Source organism: Centruroides vittatus, unplaced genomic scaffold (genome assembly GCF_030686945.1).
Source record: "Centruroides vittatus isolate TY-2023 unplaced genomic scaffold, ASM3068694v2 contig_19, whole genome shotgun sequence".
Taxonomy (NCBI): domain Eukaryota; kingdom Metazoa; phylum Arthropoda; class Arachnida; order Scorpiones; family Buthidae; genus Centruroides; species Centruroides vittatus.
In genome coordinates, this window is record NW_027121169.1 from 884071 (window position 1) to 905674 (window position 21604).

General features: G+C 30.8%; 2 protein-coding genes across 2 annotated transcripts in view; one reads left to right on the top strand and one right to left on the bottom strand.

The window, feature by feature from the left end:
* Glys (glycogen [starch] synthase) overlaps positions 1 to 19711 on the bottom strand; it is a 38110-nt gene extending 18399 nt beyond the window's left edge. Inside the window, 4 exon segments of the mRNA XM_067264492.1 lie at positions 2759 to 2853; positions 2856 to 2913; positions 2915 to 2940; positions 19507 to 19711. Of these exon segments, the coding sequence (XP_067120593.1) occupies positions 2759 to 2853; positions 2856 to 2913; positions 2915 to 2940; positions 19507 to 19660 (333 nt within the window). The 5' untranslated portion in view covers positions 19661 to 19711.
* A 104-nt stretch (positions 19712 to 19815) lies between these two features.
* Positions 19816 to 21604, top strand: part of mtDNA-helicase (mitochondrial DNA helicase) — a 46059-nt gene continuing 44270 nt past the window's right edge. Inside the window, exon 1 of the mRNA XM_067264494.1 lies at positions 19816 to 19927. The gene's annotated coding sequence lies outside the window, so the exon portion shown is untranslated. The remainder of the gene's footprint in view (positions 19928 to 21604) is intronic.

Consider the following 21604-nt stretch of genomic DNA (forward strand, 5'->3'; position numbering starts at 1 on the left):
TTTCCATTAATTTTTTTTTCCAAACTATTCTTTTGAGAATACTTATCAATACTTCATATACTTTTTAAACTAATATATAGTACTGTACTGGACCAATTATCTGGCCTCTAGAGATTCAATAGCAAATTTTGAATTTGGCAGCTGTCTTTACTTAACATAGATACTGTATTTGATTAACATGATTTTGATATACATGGTAGTATCAAGGAATTAATTAACCATGTTAATCAAGGAATAGCTTGCTTACTGTTACAAGACTATTTCCCCCCCCCAAAAAAAGGTGTCCAATAATGCATCTTATAAAAGGTAAAAAATATAAATGCATTGCATAGTAATTTTACTTTCCACACAGATTTTTCCTCTGCATCCCATATGTACTGTACATTTTTCAAAATATCTTCAAAACATAAAATGCTTATGTTGGAAAAAAGTGTTCTATATACAAGCTGCAACATTTTTTCCCCCCAGTTCTTTCTCTTTTGGAATTAATAAAACAATTCTAGAATCATCATGTTATATTTTAGACAACTTTTACTGTATTCTATTATTAGAAATCATATTTAGATAACTGATTCATAAAGCCAAAATAAAACAGTTGAATTGTTAGAAATCAGCAATACATCTGTCCAGCTTAAATATTCTCAAAGTATCACACTCTTTTGAGCACCAACAAAATATTAATAGTACAGAGCATTTCTTAATTCTTGAATCTGATACTTTTAATTAAAAAGCAATTTCGAAAATCAAATTTTATGAATAAGATAAAAAAAATCAAAATATAAATATTTAAATTATTACACACTAAGAGGCTAACTTTTACATAATGATTTTATAATCCAGTTATTCAGATAGTAACAGTTTATTTTATTTACAGATCCTGTTGTTGAGCCCAAATGGTGAAAGTAAGAGTAAAACATTTGTTTTGGCTTGCAGAAATAGGATAACAGCAGCTTTATGAAATGCTTACCATGATGTATACCATATTTTCTAACAATTGTAAACAATTTTAATTCTGTGAGCTAAAGCATGCAAGTTTAGTTAAGCTTCAATTGTAGTCATTTAGAGTCACTAACAAGATCCATAAATAAAATTAGTTCTACATTGATAAAATTATCATGTAAAACATTCAAAAGTTAGGCACTATTATTTACTGCATTTTGACATTTGTATAGCTTTAGTTATTGAAGTAGAAAACTGAACATGGACTTTAGGATCACCCTATATAAAAAATTATTTATTATAATAGTAATTAGTAAAAAAAAAATCAGTAATAATAAAGCAAAGTAAGATACAAATATAGCATAAGTGTGAATTAGTTAGAGAGTGTTCATGTACTGAACTCTTAGGAACTGTAGGGCATAGAGGATTTTCTTTACACCCATCATGGATTTAGCCAGGTCCACAATAGAAATGGCTGTGTAATGGAGAATAGGAATCAAGGCATCCAAGTCAAACTACATAGGAATTTTTAAGATTCTAACCTAAATTCAGTAGCATTGATACTTTTACTACAATTCAGCTGTCATAATTTTATACATATAAAATGCATAAAATTATGACAATTTTTACAGTTAAAAATTTTATTTTTATCTGTAAAAAATTTACTTTTATCATCATCTAAAGTTTTTTAAAATCTATCTTTTTAATTTTCTAATTTATAAACTTTATTAACTTTTCAAAGTTTGTTTAAGAATATATTGCATAATTTGTGATTTTATTAAAAAATAATTTTAAATTCTTAAAGTGTTTTTCAAAACAACTTAGTTTTAATAATCTTTCAGAATTAAATTAAAATAAGTTGTATTTATTATACACTAAAAAGTAACCCAAACAATGAATTCATTAAAGATTTTGCATAAAGATATACAAATTCTTCACAATTCATTCACTTTTAAACCACAGAAACAATACAAATTAACAAACTGTGGCATGAAAACAGACAAGTTGTGAAAACTATCTTAGTTATGTGAAATCTTTAAGGTATTTACTATAGTTAATTCTTATTAATATCTAGGATTTAATTCTAGTAAACTTAGAGAATTTCAGGCAATTAGTGATTTATTTATTATTTTTTAAATTTAAGAAGTTTTTAAATAATTTACAATAAAATTATGTCCTTTTATTCTTATACATACTGGATTATGCAATTTTTAAAATTTATTTTTGATAATTACATAAAATGTTTTTGTATTAACTGATAAATGTGTATATATTTTATCAGGGATAATGTTAATATTTATTCAATGCCTTAAAATTTTGGCATAAATTTAGTTACTATAAATTTATCATTTATTGGATGGAAGATAAGTGATTAAAATGTTATATATATTGATAATTGAATTGTTTTGATGTAAGATATCAGTTAAACAACTTTATATATCAATAGGAAGTAATGTTAATCAATGATTGTAAACTAGGTTGTGTGAAGGTTACTAATAGCAAGAGATGTAACCGTTTCTATTTAAAAGGTGTAAAGAAAAAAAAAAACTGTTTTAACCAATAAAAAATTATTAATTAAAGTACTTTAGTAAACAAAAATCCATATAAAAGAGATCTTTAAATTAATTTAAAAAGGACTGTAATTCTCTTTAGGCTTCTTACAATGAATCAGTAAAGTTTTAAGTAGAAATAAATCATATTTGACTCTTATACAAAGCTTGAGAGCTCTAGTTTAATTCTGGTGAATCTAGAATATTTCAATTAATGAAATTTGATTTTATAGTATACATTAAAATTTATTAAATAATAATAAATTTACCCTAATTCCCATGTTCTTGAACAATTGCATAGCATTCCTAAAGTATACTTCAGCAGGTTCAATACATTCAACTTCCGTTCGAACCATAGGCTCTTATAAGGTCCGAAAAGACAATACTGATCGCCAAGTTTCTCTGTACTGATTCCAGCTTTTGATTCTTATAACAGTGTAAATTCCTCCAACTATGAATATAAAAACATTTTAATTTCATAATTAAAATTTTTTTATTACTTAGTTATTTTAAGAAATTTTATATTCATTATGCCAATAATAAAATTGCTTAATTGAAGCACCAGAAAGGAGGAGAAAAGAAAGACAATTCGGCCAAACAGTGTCTAAATTGTCCTTTCGTTTGTGATGTCTGAAAGATAGCTGATTAATAAAAGCCATTTCCCTGTTTTTTTTCCTCCCTCTTATACTTCAGTTAATAGTAGCTTTATATATTAAGCATTAAAATGATTAATATATTAAGCTATTACCTTTTATTTTAAATTTAAAATATATATATATATATATATATTATATTATATTATATAATATCTTTAAAATGCAACAGAAAATTTGATACAATGAATATTTTCAGCTCTTTAAACTTAAATTCATGTAAAAAAATTAAAGTTTATACATATTTCAATTTTTCTATAGAAATGTAACTTGAAGATGGTTGGTTTAAAAAAAAAAAATCTTTGTTATATAAAAATTTTCTTGCTGGATTTTAAGATGTTTTCAAACTTTATTTTATAAAATTATTACTACTAACCAATCCATCTCTCCAATGACCTATTGGCTTTCTTGGAGATTAAAAATAAAAATTTTTTTGTTTAATCCTAGTATGTGGAGTGATCAAAGAGCCAATGCCAGAAATGTTATTTTCATTTCTTCAAAAAAAGTATATTATTTGCAGATACATCTTTTTATCTTTCAACAAAATCATCCAGTCTGCTCAGGCATGTATTGGACGAACAAGATTGTTATACATCACCAGTCTTTATATTCCTGTAGATTCCTAGCAATAACAGCTTTCAATTTATCATCAATATTAAAACAGCAATACGGTTCTTCAAATGTGCAAAATGTGGAAATCAGAAGGAAAGAGATCCATACTATATGAATGATAAATCTCCCATGGTAACAACTGTAGCAAATTTACAGTCTGATGGTGGCCATAAGTGACCTTCTGTCATGGAGGGGATAACATGGCTAAGTTGTTCAGGATATTTTTCTCCTAAAGGCCTGTTAAACATGTTTAGCAGATGGGATTTTTGGTCCACAAAAATCAAATATTGAACATCTCTGAGACCATTTTACTAACGTTGTCACCATTGCCAATCTGTATCCTTAGTCTGTACCTTCAATAATCAGAACTTTAGTGTTTCGAGATTTAGTTAAAACTTATTTTCCAAATAATTTACTGAATTAGTCTTTGTTTATAAAACAAAAAGTTATCTTAATATTTAAATCAAAATACTGAAACAGAAAAATTTGGGATACAATATTTACTACTAAAAGGGAGCTCATCTGATAGCCTTAATTGTATACATATCTGATCTTGCTAAAAGGTTTAATTATAGTTTAAAAGACATTTTGTGTGTATAAAAGCTACCTTTTGTTCCTTTTTCCCATAAGGAATTTTCATCTTTTTAATTTAAAAAAAAATCACTTTAATTATTTATTAATAGTCTTACTTTATTTAGTTACCTAAATGTAATTGGTGTGCTGCTTATTGTAAAACATTTTATCATTACTCATGCTATCCAGGTAGTGATTTTAAGTGTAAATTTTTATATATTCTAAAATTTTAACAGAATCTACCTACCTTTAAATATGTTATAATTGTTACCTCCTAGTTTTAAAAAGGCAATTAATATTTATAATTATGTTACTAGAATTTGATGTGATGTTTTGGAACAGACTGTCTGTGTGCATGTTTGTATGTATGTATGTATGTATGTAATTTTAAAATTGTCAATATTCTTATGTAAAAATATAAATTGTAATACATATACCGAAGTGTATCAATAGATCAAACTGATAAGGAGTTTTGTCAAAATGCATCTTTGATGTAATAACAGCAATAAAGTGCTTCCAAAACAGTAAATAATAATGATAATGATGATGATGATAATAATGATAATAATAATAATAATAATAATAATAAATGCAGCATTGGAGAACAACACTACATCTCAGGGTTAGTAACACTTCCATACAAACGAAGCAAATTTTTATTAGGCGAGGAATTTTTCAAGATTCCTTGAGTCCTCTCTGGTTCTGCTTAGCCCTGAACCCATTATCCAACATATTAAACAACACGCAATATGGTTACAATATCAGACATGAAAAAACAACACAGTTTACACTGTCACATCTCATGTACATGGATGACATAAAACTTTATGCATCCACACAAAAACAACTTCATCAACTCCTACAAATCACACATTCATACACCAAGGACATACAAATGGAATTTGGCTTAGATAAATGCAAATCACTTCACATAGAAAAAGGAATCCTGAAGAAAGAAGATTTTGCGCTTGGAAATGGAGACGTTATTGAATCCATGGAAGAGGGCGAGTTCTACAAGTATTTAGGATTCCAACAGGCCAAACTAACAGAACATGCACAAATAAAGCAAAGGTTAATTAAAGAATACCAAAGTAGGTTAAATGCTATTCTCAGAACACAGTTAAATGCAAAACATACAGTCAAAGCAATAAACACATATGTCATTCCAGTACTTACATATTCTTTTGGAGTTATACATTGGACTCACACAGATCTCGAGCAACTCCAAAGGAAAACAAGAACTACACTTACTAAGCATAAACAACATCATCCTAAATCCGCCACAGAAAGATTAACCCTTCCACGTAAAGATGGCGGACGTGGCCTGATTGACATAGTTAACCTTCACTACAAACAAATACAGTCACTGCGAGAGTTTTTCTACAAAAAACAAGAAACATCACAATTACATAAAGCAGTAACTCTAGCAGACTCGAATAACACACCATTAAACTTACACTCACATCATATGGACACAACGCAACATATAAAAAGCACAGACACCATTAAGCAATCGTGGGCTCGAAAGGCACTCCATGGCAGGCATCCTTATGATCTGGCCCAGGATTTTGTTGACAAAACTGCGTCAAACAGCTGGTTAGCTCGGGGATGCCTCTTTGGGGAGACGGAAGGATTCATGATTGCCATACAGGATCAGGTCATAAATACTAAAAACTACAGAAAACACATACTCAAAGATACAACACTCACAAATGACACATGCAGAAAATGTCACGTCATGCCAGAAACTATACAACACATCACCTCTGGTTGCAAGCTCTTGGCACAGAACAGATTATTTACACAGACATAATCAAGTAGCAAATATAATACACCAAGAGCTTGCAAGGAAACACAAATTAGTAGACATCCACGAACCATACTACAAATACATTCCACAGACAGTATTGGAAAACAACACGCACAAAATGTACTACGACAGAGCCATAATCACAGATAAAACAATTTACCACAACAGACCAGACATCACACTCATTGACAAACACAATAAAATCACATACATTATAGACATATCCATTCCAAACACTCACAATATACAAAACGCATGCACTGAAACAATTAGCAAGTACACAGAACTCGCCCAGGAAATAAGGCATCTGTGGAGGATGGATAGGGTGCTTATTGTACCTGTTGTTCTCTCCTCTACAGGTGTCATACCACACACACTACACAAAAGCCTGGGCACATTACAATTGAATAGAAACACATACATCACTACTACAGAAGGCCACTATATTGAATACATGTCATATTGTGAGAAAATTCCTGAATACAGACACACACACTGACACACTTCTTTAATTTCTGTTTTGGTTACTATGCCTTGACTTTGGTCCGGCATAGTACACAGCCACCGGTGTTAACCGAGTATATCTCACTTAACCCAACATAATAATAATATTGGAAATTCGAACAAAATTGGAAATTCGATTTAACGGTCAAATCGCTTTACTTTCCTTTTGTTATTATCATCAAAGTGGGATTTAACATGGAACGTGACAGCATGCAAGCCGTCAGTGACTATCTACTGAGCAGGCGGGTGAGTCGGGGGACCCGAAGAGATTACAGCCAATCAATGAAGAGGAGAGGGGGCGGATGATGCTCTGCAGAGTAGGGCTTTGCCCACAGACACTGCTGGCTCATCAGCAATGACCAAGAGTAATACACTAAGTAAAGATAGAAGATGCAAGTGGTCAACAGAAGAACTAGAAGAACTCATGTTCTGTTATTTTAAAGCAAGATCAGAAGGACCTGGATATATGAGCAGATTGGAGACACTTTTTATTAAAAGAAACCCTAACAACCCTAAAATACATAAATTTAATGGAAATACTTTGTCAACTCAAGCTTGCAGAATAATTAAACAGAATGTAATATCACAAGAACTACTTAACCGTATACAAACACAAGCAGAAGAATTAACACCTACAGAACTGTCTTCAACAGTGATAGCGGAACCTGAGAACACTCGAACAACTACAGTGCACGACAACCTGTATGATATAGAACCCATACCAGTTTATGTAGAAAATATAGATCAGCAGACACGAAACATAATAGAAGATGAGGATCAAGAACCCATAGTCTTGCAATTCCTCCGAATACTGGCTGAAACGAAAGAAATCTCGTTTGAGGAACGGTTACTTCTACCTAAAGCAAAAATAAATAGACGTTTCATAGAAAATCTAAATATCCTCAACAATTATCTACCTAATTTATTAATTACTAATAACAGCCTGCGTGAAATAAATGATATAATATATGCAACTGCTAAAACTTTAATAGAAGGCAATAATCAAAACGCCATACATATCTACAGCGAATATAAAATCAAAATGTGTCCCAGGTTGGAAAAAAAGAATACAAACTAAAATAGATAATTTTAGGAAAGAACTAGGACGACTAGTGGAGATAAAAAGAGGAATCGACACACAGAATGAGGAAAATTAGGAAAAATCTCTATATAAAATACAATATCCAAACTGAAAACGATCAGAATAATATAATAGAAATTATCAAACAAAAAGTCAAAGCGCTGGCTGGAAGAATTAAAAGATATGATGAAATGAATACAAAAAAGGAACAGAACAGGTTTTTTAAAGAAAACGAGCATAGGTTGTACAGAAGCTTGGGAAGCAACGCTACTAAAAATATCAAAATACCAAGTAAAGAAAATGTAGAAGAATTTTGGACATCAGTGCTATCTAATCCTAAACAATACAATACGGAGGCTAAATGGGTTAAAGAAATAGAAAAAGCTTCAAGTGAAATTAATGAAGTAGAAGTAGAAGAGATTACAGAAGATCAAGTAAAATTTGCTGTACGAAAATTAATGAACTGGAAATCGCCGGGAATAGACAAAATTCAAAATTACTACATTAAGTATTTGACTAGCGTTCACAAATACTTTGCCGTATTATTTACAAATATAATCTCAGGAAAAGAGATGTTAGAAGATTGGTTCACTACAGGTAAAGTCATACTAATACCCAAAAATGAAAACTCCGAAGATCCAGAAAACTGGAGACCTATAGCGTGCCTGCCAAGTATGTACAAATTACTTACCGCCATACTAGCTGATGTACTTTATGGCTGCTGCCATGAAAATGGCATAATAGCAGAGGAACAAAGAGGGTGTCGCCGTAGAACCAGGGGTTGTAAAGATCACTTAATGGTCAATAAAGCAATATTGGAGGATGCACACCAATCTCAAAAAAATCTGAGTATGGCGTGGATAGACTACCAAAAAGCCTACGATAGTGTATCGCACGAATGGCTCCTTAAAATTCTTGATATCTATAAATGCCCATCTGTTGTTAAAAGATTCCTCCAAATGACTATGCCTACATGGAGAGTGATCATGACTGCACGTGGCTCCCAAGATTCAATCACTACTCAACCGATCTACATAAGACGAGGGATATTCCAGGGTGATTCTCTCTCTCCACTGTTGTTCTGCTTGGCTATAAACCCGCTTTCATTCATACTAAATAAGTATGAAAGGAAAGGCTATAAACTGAAAGATAGTATCTGGGTTAATCATCTTTTATATATGGATGACCTTAAGGTTTATGCAAATAGTAGAAATAACCTAAAAGTATTATTGGAAAGCGTCGAGATTTTTACAAGTGATATAGGGATGGCGTTTGGACTGAATAAATGCAAAGTAATACATATAACTGCAGGACGCAGAAGCAGTGCAGTAGGAGAAGGACATATACTACTGAATGGAGAAACTTTCGACCAACTTGCAATAGGTGATAGATACAAATATTTAGGAGTGCACGAATCAGGAAAAATAGAACATAGTATTATTAGGGAACAGATAACAAAAGAATATTTTAGAAGGATTAAAAAACTTTTAAACACACACCTTAACTCACGTTATCTAATAAAGGGTATAAATACGTATGCTATCCCGGTCTTACTTTACTCATTCGGTATAATCAACTATAAAAATAGTGACCTAAAGAAAATAGATGTTAAAACACGAAAGCTACTAGCAGTAAAAAAAGCACATCAGCAAAAAGCAGAAGTAGAAAGGTTGTATTTGCCAGTAAATCAGGGAGGAAGAGGACTATTGAATATAGAGTACATGTATAAAGCACAAATAGTTAAATACAACCAATACCTAAAAGAGGAAAGAGATCATCTGATTAAAGTAATAGTAAAGCATGATATAGGCAGGGATAAATACTCAATAATAAAAGAAGCCCAAGAGATAGAAGATGAATTACATCTACCACGAGGAAATACACATACAGATGAAGAAATTAAAAAATCAATAATAAAACGGCATAATGATGTATGGAGAAGCAAACAATTACATGGTCAATTTCCAAAAAGGATATTGGATCAGGGCAATATAGACAGAGAGCTTGCATTTGAATGGATTAAAAAGCAACAAATAGCCCCAAGAGTTGAATCATTAATATTTGCTATTCAGGACCAAGCTGTAATGACACGACAATATCAACGTGACATATTAAAGGAGCCACTGGATGAAAAATGTCGCCTTTGTACGACCAAAGACAAGACCACGCAGCACATTATATCAGGATGCGAAAAATTGGCGGGGACCTGTTATGTAAAACGTCATAATAATCTTGTCCAGTACGTCTACTGGTGCCTGGCCCGAAAACATAAAATAGAAGTTCCTAACCAATGGTGGAAGGAAACATTAATCCAGCCACAAGTTAAAGAAAATTGTACGGCCAAGATCTTATGGGAAATGCCTGTACAAACTGATGTCACTGTATCTCACAATAGACCGGATTTAATTTATGTTGATAAAAATCGCAATAAAACATTCTTAATAGATATAACTGTACCATCAGATTACAACATTGGTGCTAAAGAAATTGAAAAATTAAGTAAATATCATCTTTTGAAATCTGAAGTTAGCCGTCTATGGAATACACAGACAACTGTCATCCCAATAGTAATAGGAGCAACAGGAATAGTAGCAAAAACCATAAAGAAATACATAGATCAATTAGAATCCAACATTGACATCAGCATTCTTCAGAAACAGGCAGCCATACACACATCCCTCATACTCAGTAGAGTGCTTGATAATACTATCTTTGTGGTCAACACACCAGATCCAGTCAAGCATAATATGCAGCAATCTCAAGACATACAGCAATCTTCAGACACGCAGCAATTATCAGATAGACATCATTCATCAGTTAATCCAGAGTTACCCAATACGACTGTTGAGACTAGTACACAATGCTCATCTGGAAACCTTTTAAGAAGAGGAAAAGGGAGGAGAAGAGGAACTGCTTGCACTTAAAGTGCATCTAATGCAATAAAGGGGTAGAAACAGATACCTTCTTTTCTGTGGGTTACGGGACGAGGTATTTTTTACTCCGATGTAAATCGTGCAGAAATAAAAATAAAGGAAAAAAAAATAATAATAATAATAACTCACTTAACTCAACATAATAATAATAATAATAATAATAATATCATTATTGATGACAATTATGATGATGATCACAATAATCAGTGGTGATATTCAGCGGGTTCGCACAGGTTCGGCCGAACCAGTTCTTAAAATTTTCAGTTTTCCGAACCTTGTTAAACACAGAAAATTTCTCAGTGGTTTTGTTTTTTTAAAAAAATATATTAAAATATACGTATTATACTCTCTAACACTACTAAACTAGAGCCTTATACCCCGTTTGCACCGAGCATTTCAATCTAGATTGTGAGCAAGGTCGGGGACTATGCCTTGGTGCAATCTCTCTCGACCGAAACGAGGTTTAATTGCGATCGATTCAAGAGAGTTCTTGAAACTAGATCCAGTCATAAGAGAGATCCCACAATCTCATGTGTGCGAGATAATACAAGATGGCTGTGGAAGATGTGTCGGGCTATGGACAAAAAAAAAAAAAGCGACAGCACTAATATACTACGGTTACCTGGTCTTCACCCATGGCTCGTTACGTTCCGAATACGCCACTGATTATTAGATATATCGCAAGAAAAGGTATTGTATTTATTTCTAGCCAAAACTTCCATTTTGTTTGTCGGTGATTGTTAGGGAAAAATTTTCTGCTAGCGAACCCTTTGTTAAATATTTCGAATATCACCACTGATAATAATAATAATCATATTTTCAAATTTCAAGTTATATAATATTGAAAAAAAAAAGCATATTTTAAACATCAGTTTATAGAAGTCAACACTAATTTTTTTGTTAAAAATAATATTAATTCAATCACTAAAAACTTTTCAGATATGTATGATATACTAATTTTAAAAGAATCAAAGTTTAATATACTAATATTAACATTTAAAATTTACAAAAACACTAATTTTTAATAGCTAAAAATAATTTAAATGCATTCACTTACAAAAAGTGCCAAAATGGGTCCTTGGACTTTTCCTTAATATTAACATAGCTTAAAAAATAAAACAATCCCTCATTCTAATTAGTCTCACCTTTTTTATACTTTTAATATCTGAAATTTACTTTGTTTTGGATCTCTTACCTCATTTCTAGAAGAAGATTTACTGATGCTAAATTAGTAGCATTGATAATAATTAATATATACCACAGAATATTTCTGACAAAGAAAGTGTATTCATGTTTAGTATACTAATTTTTTCAGAACTTTTTAAAGCATACTTTGAGAAAAGAATTACTTCAATAACTTCTCCATAGAACTTTAATTTTTACTTTTCTGTAAAATACATAAGGGCAAAGAGAAAGCATGTAGTACTACTTGTTGTGTCACATTCTTACAGAACATTGCTACTATCAATGAAGACCAGAGAAAGACTTGTATCCTATCCATGGCTTTCCTGAATAAAGTGATTGGTATAAGACACCAAGTCTGTCTTACACCAAATCACATGTAAGTTTTTCAATCATGATTTTCTTTGCCTGCCTGGCATATGTCTCCTCTTTGTTTTTCCTTGAAGAATATTTTGTAGTAATTGATATTTATCATTCCTTATAATATGCCCAAAATACTTTAATTTCCTTTTCTTTATAATGTTTATGATTTCAGTTTTCTTTGAACATTTGGTTACTTCCTGATTGTGAGCCCTGTCTGTCCATGTTTTCCTGATTTTCCTATAGCATAATATCTGAAATGATTGTAATTTTTTTTTGTAATCACCACCATTCAACATCCAGACTTCCATTCCACATGTGAGGCCCTGGGCTGAGATGAAAAATTCTTTTAATCATATCCAAGCAAAAATGAATCTTTGTGATTAATTAAAATTAAGGGAACTAAATTATAGAGGAAAATAAGAAAAATAAAATTATTTTAATATTAAAATCATGTGGTAAAAAAAGGGAAAAAATTAGTAAATTAAATTATTTATAAGAAGATGAACAAAAAAAAAATGTTAGTAAGGTACAAGGTTCTTTCAACACCAAACAAAAGACAGTGTCTAATTGTATTAATAAACAATCGTCTTTGTTGGGAACTGATCTGGCCCAATTTCGCCTGGTAACAGAGAAAGACCAATCAGGGTCCAAGAAAGGGGATTAATAACCAATAAACTAATGATTTGCAAGACCACAAGATATTTAAGGCCCAAGCTACAAGGACACACTGTTCTTTGCCATGGTGTCCTGCCAGACTATGTCCCTTGCTGGGGTGTTTTCCCGCAAGGTTCCATCTTTGTCCTTTGCCAATGTATCCTCTGAAAGTTATAGATCTTTGTTGAGAGAAATTTCAAAAATTCTGATCTGTATTCACCAGACATTGTTTCCTGTTTGAGAACCGTCTTAGAATGCAACACCCCATCAGCGATAGGAAACCACTCTCATTGCTAAACTTTCCTCTTCTTCTTTCAAAGAATATATGCCAAAACATACAGGGACTTCAACTGTTTGTGACGAAAGTACTTTATTTGTAAGTTAATTGTCTAATAAATGGGTTGAGTTGTTTGTAAACAAGGCATCAATCTCTGACTCGACTGCTCTCACATCATTGATTGTTACCACTTGGCAGTCTAGACGGCAATGGAGATGATAACAATGTATCTCTTATAATCGTTATTTCATTTGAAAATCTTGCCCCCCTTTTTCAGCTCCCTCACACATACAATAGAATTGGGAACATACAATGGTGTAGAAAACAAACTCAATGATATTTCTGAGTTCTTATAAGTTAAAATTTCATTTTTATGAAGCCAGATTAAGCCTGTTCAATTCTTGTTCTAATTTCACTTTTACAATTTCAAATCACCATTTCGCTAACACCCTACACAATTTTTTAAACTTGTTTGATCCGAATATTATTTACTCTTATATGCACATCAATGTTCTGTTTGCTAATAGTCAAGACATCAGTTTTATAAATATTGATATCTAAACCTGTTTCTGAACAGAAATTAAATACATTCTTTAATATCTGCAGATCTTCATAACTCTTAGCCAAAAGAACCATATCATCTACATATTGTAGATCACTTAGTACACCTCCATTCACCACAATGCTCTTTTGTTTTCTCCATTATAGTTTTTCTAAAAGGTTGTCTCTGAATAAAAAAAGGAATGGTGACAAAATACAACCTCTCATGCCTCTGAATTTTAATTTGTTGTGAGTTGATGGCATAACCTCACATCTGTTTTCAATATAAATTTACAATAATATAGTTTTTAGAAATAGTCCTATTTCTTGTAAGATTTTAACCAAAATATTTAAGTAAAAATTAAATATGGGAACATGGCCGGCGTTATTCACATTTAATAAATATAAAATAGAAACACGACTTCACAAAGTTGAGACCTTGTCTTGTCTTTTTTCTTTCGCCGTTCACACCATCAGCAGTCCTTTAAAGTTCACAGTCTCTCGGAGACGACCTTTCTTTTGAGGCTACTGCCTCCATAAAAGAATGTAAAACAGATAAACAGAGGACGCTTTTTATCTGTTTTACATTCTTTTATGGAGGCAGTAGCCTCAAAAGAAAGGTCGTCTCCGAGAGACTGTGAACTTTAAAGGACTGCTGATGGTGTGAACGGCGAAAGAAAAAAGACAAGACAAGGTCTCAACTTTGTGAAGTCGTGTTTATTTTATATTTATCAAAATATTTAACATGATCAAATGTTTTTTGTAACTGATCAAATCAATAAAACATGCATAGACATCCACCGACATCACTGCACCACTGTATAATAATATAATATTTATGCTAAAACATGTACTGCAATGAACAAATGCCATAGCATCTACTCTTTGCAATCTGTTTCTATATCATTGTAACTTATTTCGTATGTCATCAAAATCAGTTTTAAATAAACTTTTGAGAAGCATATTAACATTTTTATCCTAATATGCTAAATATAAAATCATTACTTCCCTTTACTCAACGCCGAAAGATAGTCAATTACGTACCTCTAAAAATCTGTTACTGGTGAGTATTTAATCATCCAAAGAACGAAAAACTAGATTTGACGAATGTTATCAAACCTTTCAAGGTTCTTCTTCAGGTCGCGACGAATTTCCGTTAAAACGTTAAGATCGAATATTACTTGAAATTCGTCATTTACTTCCATTAAAATTACTTCATTTTAACGGAAATTTGTTGCAACCTGAAGAACTTTGGAAGGTTCGAAAACGTTCATCAAATCTAGTTTTTCGTTCTTTGGATGATTAAATACTCACCAGTAACAGGATTTTACAGGTACGTAATATAAAATCATTATAGTCAACTTTGAACAACCTTTTCTACTGGGAGATTTCATAGAATTTCATAAGATGCTACAAGTTTTCAAGTAAAATTCTTTTAATGTTTAATAAAAAAAAAAAAAAATTTGACTTAAATATATTTAAATATATAAATAAAATTTTACAGAGAGAAAAGTAAATTAAGAAAATTAAATTTCTCAAATCCTTTAATTCCCTTTAACATTAAGTCTAAGTTTAATATTGTGATTAAATCCATCAATCAGTTTAATTATCAATTAAGTAATTTATTTTCACTCAACAAGCGAAATTCTTAAATATCTCTTAAATTTTTATTAGTATGCAAGATTACATCATATTACATATTATTATTATTATTAGTAAATTACATCAGTTACATTTAGTAAAAGGGAATTTTTCTACACCTAATAATTAAATATTAATTTTATATTACATGATGCAATAAGCATTTAGTTTTTAATTAGAAACAAATCATATAGTTTATAAAATTGCTAGATGATACTAAATATCTCATTATTTTTATAGGCAAATCATCACAAGTTAATGTAAATGCTTTTAATTAAAATTCTACCAAGTTTCTCTAGATAAGCTGTGGGTTTAATGACAAACTGATGATAAAAATAAAATAAGTCTATGCTTACTTTTGGAAACTTATTTATTAATAAAAATGTTATTAATCACTATCAGAAGAATCAGAATATCCATCAGTCCCTAAGAATTAGATAAACTAATTTATTATTCTAACTGTAAGCTAATCTTTCATCTGGAAAGGATGTCTACATTTCTGATCTTTCACTTTAGAGGAAATCGTCTGAAACTAGTGCTGAAAGTTGTCTACTGTCATAGCACCAAAAGCAAGCTTAGTATTCAAGAATAAGCCAATATGCTTACTTTCATAAAAAGGTTTTACAGAAATACTCAGTAATTAAGCTTTAAATTAAAAACAAAATATTAATAAAATACTTCATCAATTATAAAAAATCCAAAACAGAATAAAAGCTTCTTTCTGTGAGCTGAATTAAAATAAAATGGTTATGTGAATTTGAAAATAAAATTATTTGCTGAACATATTTGTTGTTTTCCCTCTTCGAAACATTAAAACTTTTTAATGCAATCATAACAGCAATTTTTAATTTTAATTCAGATTAATTTTAAATTAATTTTAATTAAGCATTAAATCTTCCTTAAAAAAAATGTTTGACTAATAAAGAATTTTATATACACAAGTTCACTTAACATTTCTTTAGCATGAGTTTTTAAATAGTTAATACTGAAATGAATTAAGAATTTAAATATGGAATTGAGAAAAATAAGAAATCAGACAAAGAATAAGTACTGTAGAGCATTGCTTATCTTTAATTTTTTATTTGTTTGTATAAGCATTTGCTTCAATAACAAATATAGTTTAACTGATAAATACTATTAATGAAAAGCCAATTCTTTTACTTTACTAAATGTACTATCTCATCTAATATAATAATAATTTAATGTATAAAATAAATGAGGTTAGTTATTTAATTTAGTAATTTTCTCTCTGTATTCAATTTAAACCTGTTTAATAAAGAAGAGGAAATAGATTTCACAGAAAATTCAACTATATTTCCACAATGATTTTAATTAATTAACAACTAGATATACTCGAAAGAATGATTATATAACAAAGGAGATGAGACGTGAATAATCTTGAAATTATACTTTCTCCAAAGAAGATTATTCAGGAACTATTTTGAAATTGCTGAATCAACTACAAAAATATATACACAAAATTATTTTTATACTATACTGAATTCATTGTGTAATAGTGTCATTTAAATTTACAGCAGTATAAATTTTTTTCAAAATTATCAGAATATAATTATTTTCAAATGAATTAATTCTAATGACAATATAATTAAATGAATATATGAAAAATTAATATATTACATTACAAAAATAAACTATTTAAAACTTATTAAATGTGGTTTAATCTTAAAAATGAATTATTGTATTTTATATAATCAGGTAAAAGTCCGTTAAATCAGCCCTGTTGCAAGGATATTGTGTAATATATGGGCATTCTGTTATAAGGCATGTTATTTCAATTAAAAAAAACTCTTCCTGAAAGGAGCAAGATGCCTGGCATGACACTATTGTTAAAGGAAAAGTATGATGTATAGGGGCAAGACACTACTAATTTGAAGTGGAGAGCATATATTTTAAGTTAAATAAATTAGAAATATGATTAAAAATTGCAACCCAGCATTGTGACAATGTCACAATAAATAATTGCTCGTTTGATGTATTCTACATAGAATAATTACATACATTATTATATAATCTCTTATGCAAAATAAGTTAATATTTGGCAACGTATACTAGTATACGGAGTAAGCAAATGAAAAGTTTACTGCAAAGAATAAACTTGGCAACACCAGTGGTTGGTGGCACAAGAATCAGCCATGCACCACCAATTTATTTAGTATGAAATGTCACCCCTAAATATTCAACAGTGTTTCTGGTGATGTTTTGCAGGAGAGTAACAGGCATGGCCAATTCAGGCATTGTTTTTCAACCTTTCTCGGTTCAATTCAAGCTTTGAACGAGACAGTTGGAACATTATCAGAGCTGCAGAGCATACCCATAAGAGCAAAAAAGTCAGAAGGAACCATACCTCTATAAGTAACCCCTTGCAAGATACAGCCCCCCCAAAATCAGGTTGCGTGAGATTGCAAGTCATGTTGCTCTGCTAAAACTATTGCATTTAACTATTTAGCCCAGAGATGGGCAAATTTTTCTATGTAAGGGCCACACTTTAAAACTTTTGAACCGATGCGGGCTGCATACAAGAGAAAAAAGGAAAAAAAAATGCCGATAAATCACAATTATTTATTCATATATAATTATAAATTAGTACATGCATACTTAATTTAGCTTCTGGAACTGATGTAAACGTAGTATATCGGAAATATTTGGTTAAATATTAGTCACTGCTAGTTTTAAATTAGTTTCAATGTGTCTGTTAGTCGGTTTCTTGTTTTAATTTTTACTAAATTCATTGAGGAAAAACTATGCATATACATAAGTTGTAGAAATAACATTTGAATTTTTGCTGCATACTTCCTTAAGCTGGAAAACTAATATATTTATTCATATTTTATGCGACGCAGGCCACAAAAAATATTAATGCAGACCACATGCGGTCCGGGAGCCACAGGTTGCCCATCTCCGATTTAGCCCATGCAACTATACTGGCTTTGAGTAGCCGACTTGACTGTTTGTGGAGCACTTGATGTTATATAGTTTAGAGAGGTTGTGGGGCTCGCCTCCACCAGAGCACCGAGGTACTCTATTGCTTGCACAATGCTGTTCAACACTTTATTTTGCAGTACTCCTAAAGTGTCCTTGCAAAACCCTAGCATGTTGCAGTATCCCAGTTAAAATCACTGAACTATGATATCCTTCAGGTACTGGTAATCTTTTCATTTGATCTGTACATGAGTAAGTGTGCATGTGCACACATAAGTAATACATACATATTTCTATACAAACATTAATAAATTAATATATTTTTTGTGCATGCACAAATTTTAATATTTTCTTTTTTCAAATAAATATAATTTTGAATAAATTATTAATTGAATGAGACAATAGAACATTTTTATTATAAATTCAAAAAATAGAAACATTTGAAAATCAATTTAAAGACTTTCCATATCAAATTAATAAAAACTTTTAAGAAATATTTATATAAAACACTCAGTTAATCTGGATGAATAATATTGAATCTATTTGATAACGTTTTATTTATATTTATTTTTTACTATGAATTTTATAAAGAAATATGCCACTTATCCTAATTTTCAGCTGACAAATACGACAATAGCAACTAATAAGAACAAATTTTTATAGTAATTTTCCTAATAGAATCACTATCCAGTTTATATTATATATATATATATATATATATATATATATATAAACGTTAAAGTGCTAAATTCCGTTACTTTAATCGCACTTTATGCGATCATATAAAACTAATTTACTGTTAACAGTATTTAATTCAATTAAATCAATGAAAGAATTAAAGGATGACATTTTTATCAAGTTGTTAATTAAACATAAATTCAGCTTGAGTCAATATGTCAGCATCAACTATTAAATTTCTTACATTAAAATGATAGGAGTTACTTTTACAACTGTAAAAATTTTAACAATAACACTATCTTATCAAATATGTTTTCACTTAATACACATCTAGATTTGGAAGGAGAAGTGGGAGAAAAAAAACTGTTCAGTTTCACCTTGATCTTTGACCTTTGCTTTTTTGGTAGTACTGAAATACTTGTAAAGTGCAGCATGAAGCAGAAAAAGTTATTTTATAAAACTGATCAGGAAGTAAAATATTGTATAATTAAATACACGTATAAAAAATATTTTAAGAGGTCAAAATGAGGTTACGCCCCTTCATTTTAATTAATTTTCTTTACGAAAAAAACTCACCTTTATTAACAACTTCCCATGATATTTCGAAGACCCATCTATTTTCAATGGACGCGCTCTCCCCCCTGTCCATTACAAGATCTTCTACTCCTTCCAATCGGTAAAAACGTTTAGCCATCTTAGACGCCATGTTTCGGGACATACCGACAGACATACAAGCAGAAAGCTCAGAAGACGAACTTGATCTGCGAAACCTGCCGGACGATTTTCGAAACTTAATTCCAATTGACAGTAATACGACATCGTTCTTATAAAGTACTATCGCCAGAAGCGATTGGTCGAACGATACGGCGGGAACCAATCGCAATCGAGGAAAGAAACGAAATTGATGATAACAATAGCGGTAGGTAGGATGATGGGAAATTAGGTTACACGTGCTTTGTGTGATTGATTCTTTTAGTATTTTTTTGTAGACTCGAAGGTAAATGTAATAAAATATGAATATTTGGTTGTTGAGGATAATATTTGACGAATCATTTATTAATACTTTGATTAGTTTATGAATTTTTAAAGTATTTTCGCCATAAATGAAGGAACTTGTATATAACGTACCAGAGTATTATTGTAAAACGAATGTATATCACGTTTTCCGTTATTCAGCGAGACGTCAGCGCAGTGATAAAACTCCTTCCATGTTTTAGCTCTCTTGCAGCGCCATCTCAAAACGCTTACAAAATTTCATTAGCGAGGTTGAGAAGCGCTAGCTTTTCGCTAAGACAACGAACGAATTAGGCGGCGCCATGTTTGAAGGTTTTAATTGAATCAGAATATCAAAATTTTCTTTTACATAAGGATGAAAGAACTTATGACAGTTTACGAACGGCAAAAAATAAACATGTTTTTAACTTTTTACTATCTGAAAGACTTTGACGGGCGTAATTGTCTTTTTGTCTTCGTATGTCAGATACGAAGACTGAATTTCTCAGTTATATTTATTTGTATCTTGATTTTAGATATCAAGTAGTGTTACCACCTTCCGGTTTTCACCTTGACGGTCTGGGAATTGACTCACTGCCCAGGTGAACTATTAATTTTGTCTAGGAATTTCGTAGAAATTGTGAAATTAAGTTTTTGCAAATAAACAAAGTTCTTGCAAATATTTTTATGAAGTTACACCATTTAAACAGCGAAAGACCTCACACTCACTGAAACACATCTGCCATTCCGCCATGTTACTCTGTTTACACTTAAGTGTGACGCGTGACCTGCCTCTTGACCTTTTTTTTTTCTTTCTTTTTTTTTTCGCTTGTACATCCATACATGCCTTCTATGGAGCTAAATTATCTGTTCTTAGTTTCTTAATTTAGGATACATACATTACTCCTATGCAAGTCCCTAGTCCCTAACTGTAACTGATTTAGAACCAGCATGCACATTATTCTTCTTATTGTAAAATGACATTGCGCATGCGTCAGGAACTTCTATTCAAATAAACCTGACCTGCTGTCCAAGTCAGCGATTTTGTAAAGGTGGCAACACTAATATCAAGTAATAATATAATAATTAGCATTTATATATAACCCACATGTCAAAACTTTCAGCCTTGTAATTTTGTACAGTACTTTTATAATTTATCACAATTGCTTATTAAAGATCTTGTAAATGAAAGTAATTAATTATTTACTGAGTATAATTTTGTTTTAAAACTAGTAAATGTTTCATATTTTCATTAGAAACAGTAACCAATATCAAAACTTACTTTAAAGAACTCCAGACATCGTTCAGTGCATCTGATCTAGGCTTGCTTGAAAATATTGTTACTGTATTTAGGCACGATTTCATGAACATAGCCAGATATTTTGGACCTATCTTTTCGATATTCCTCGTTGGAATCAATTGCAGCTATTTTAAAGACGTCTTGTAGCTCATCGTAGTCATTTTTGAAAAAGCTAGAATTGGGATTTATAACAAATACTCTAAACATTTATAATAGATGCTGTGAAAACGAGATCCATTTTTATTAGCGGAGTGCTAGCTGTTGTATTCCTTCTAACACGTCAGCAGGAAGTTAAATATTTCACATATCCGCTAGCAGATAACAAGCGCTACGCTGAATAACGGAAAACTTTGATACAGGTCATTTATATATTTTTAAAAC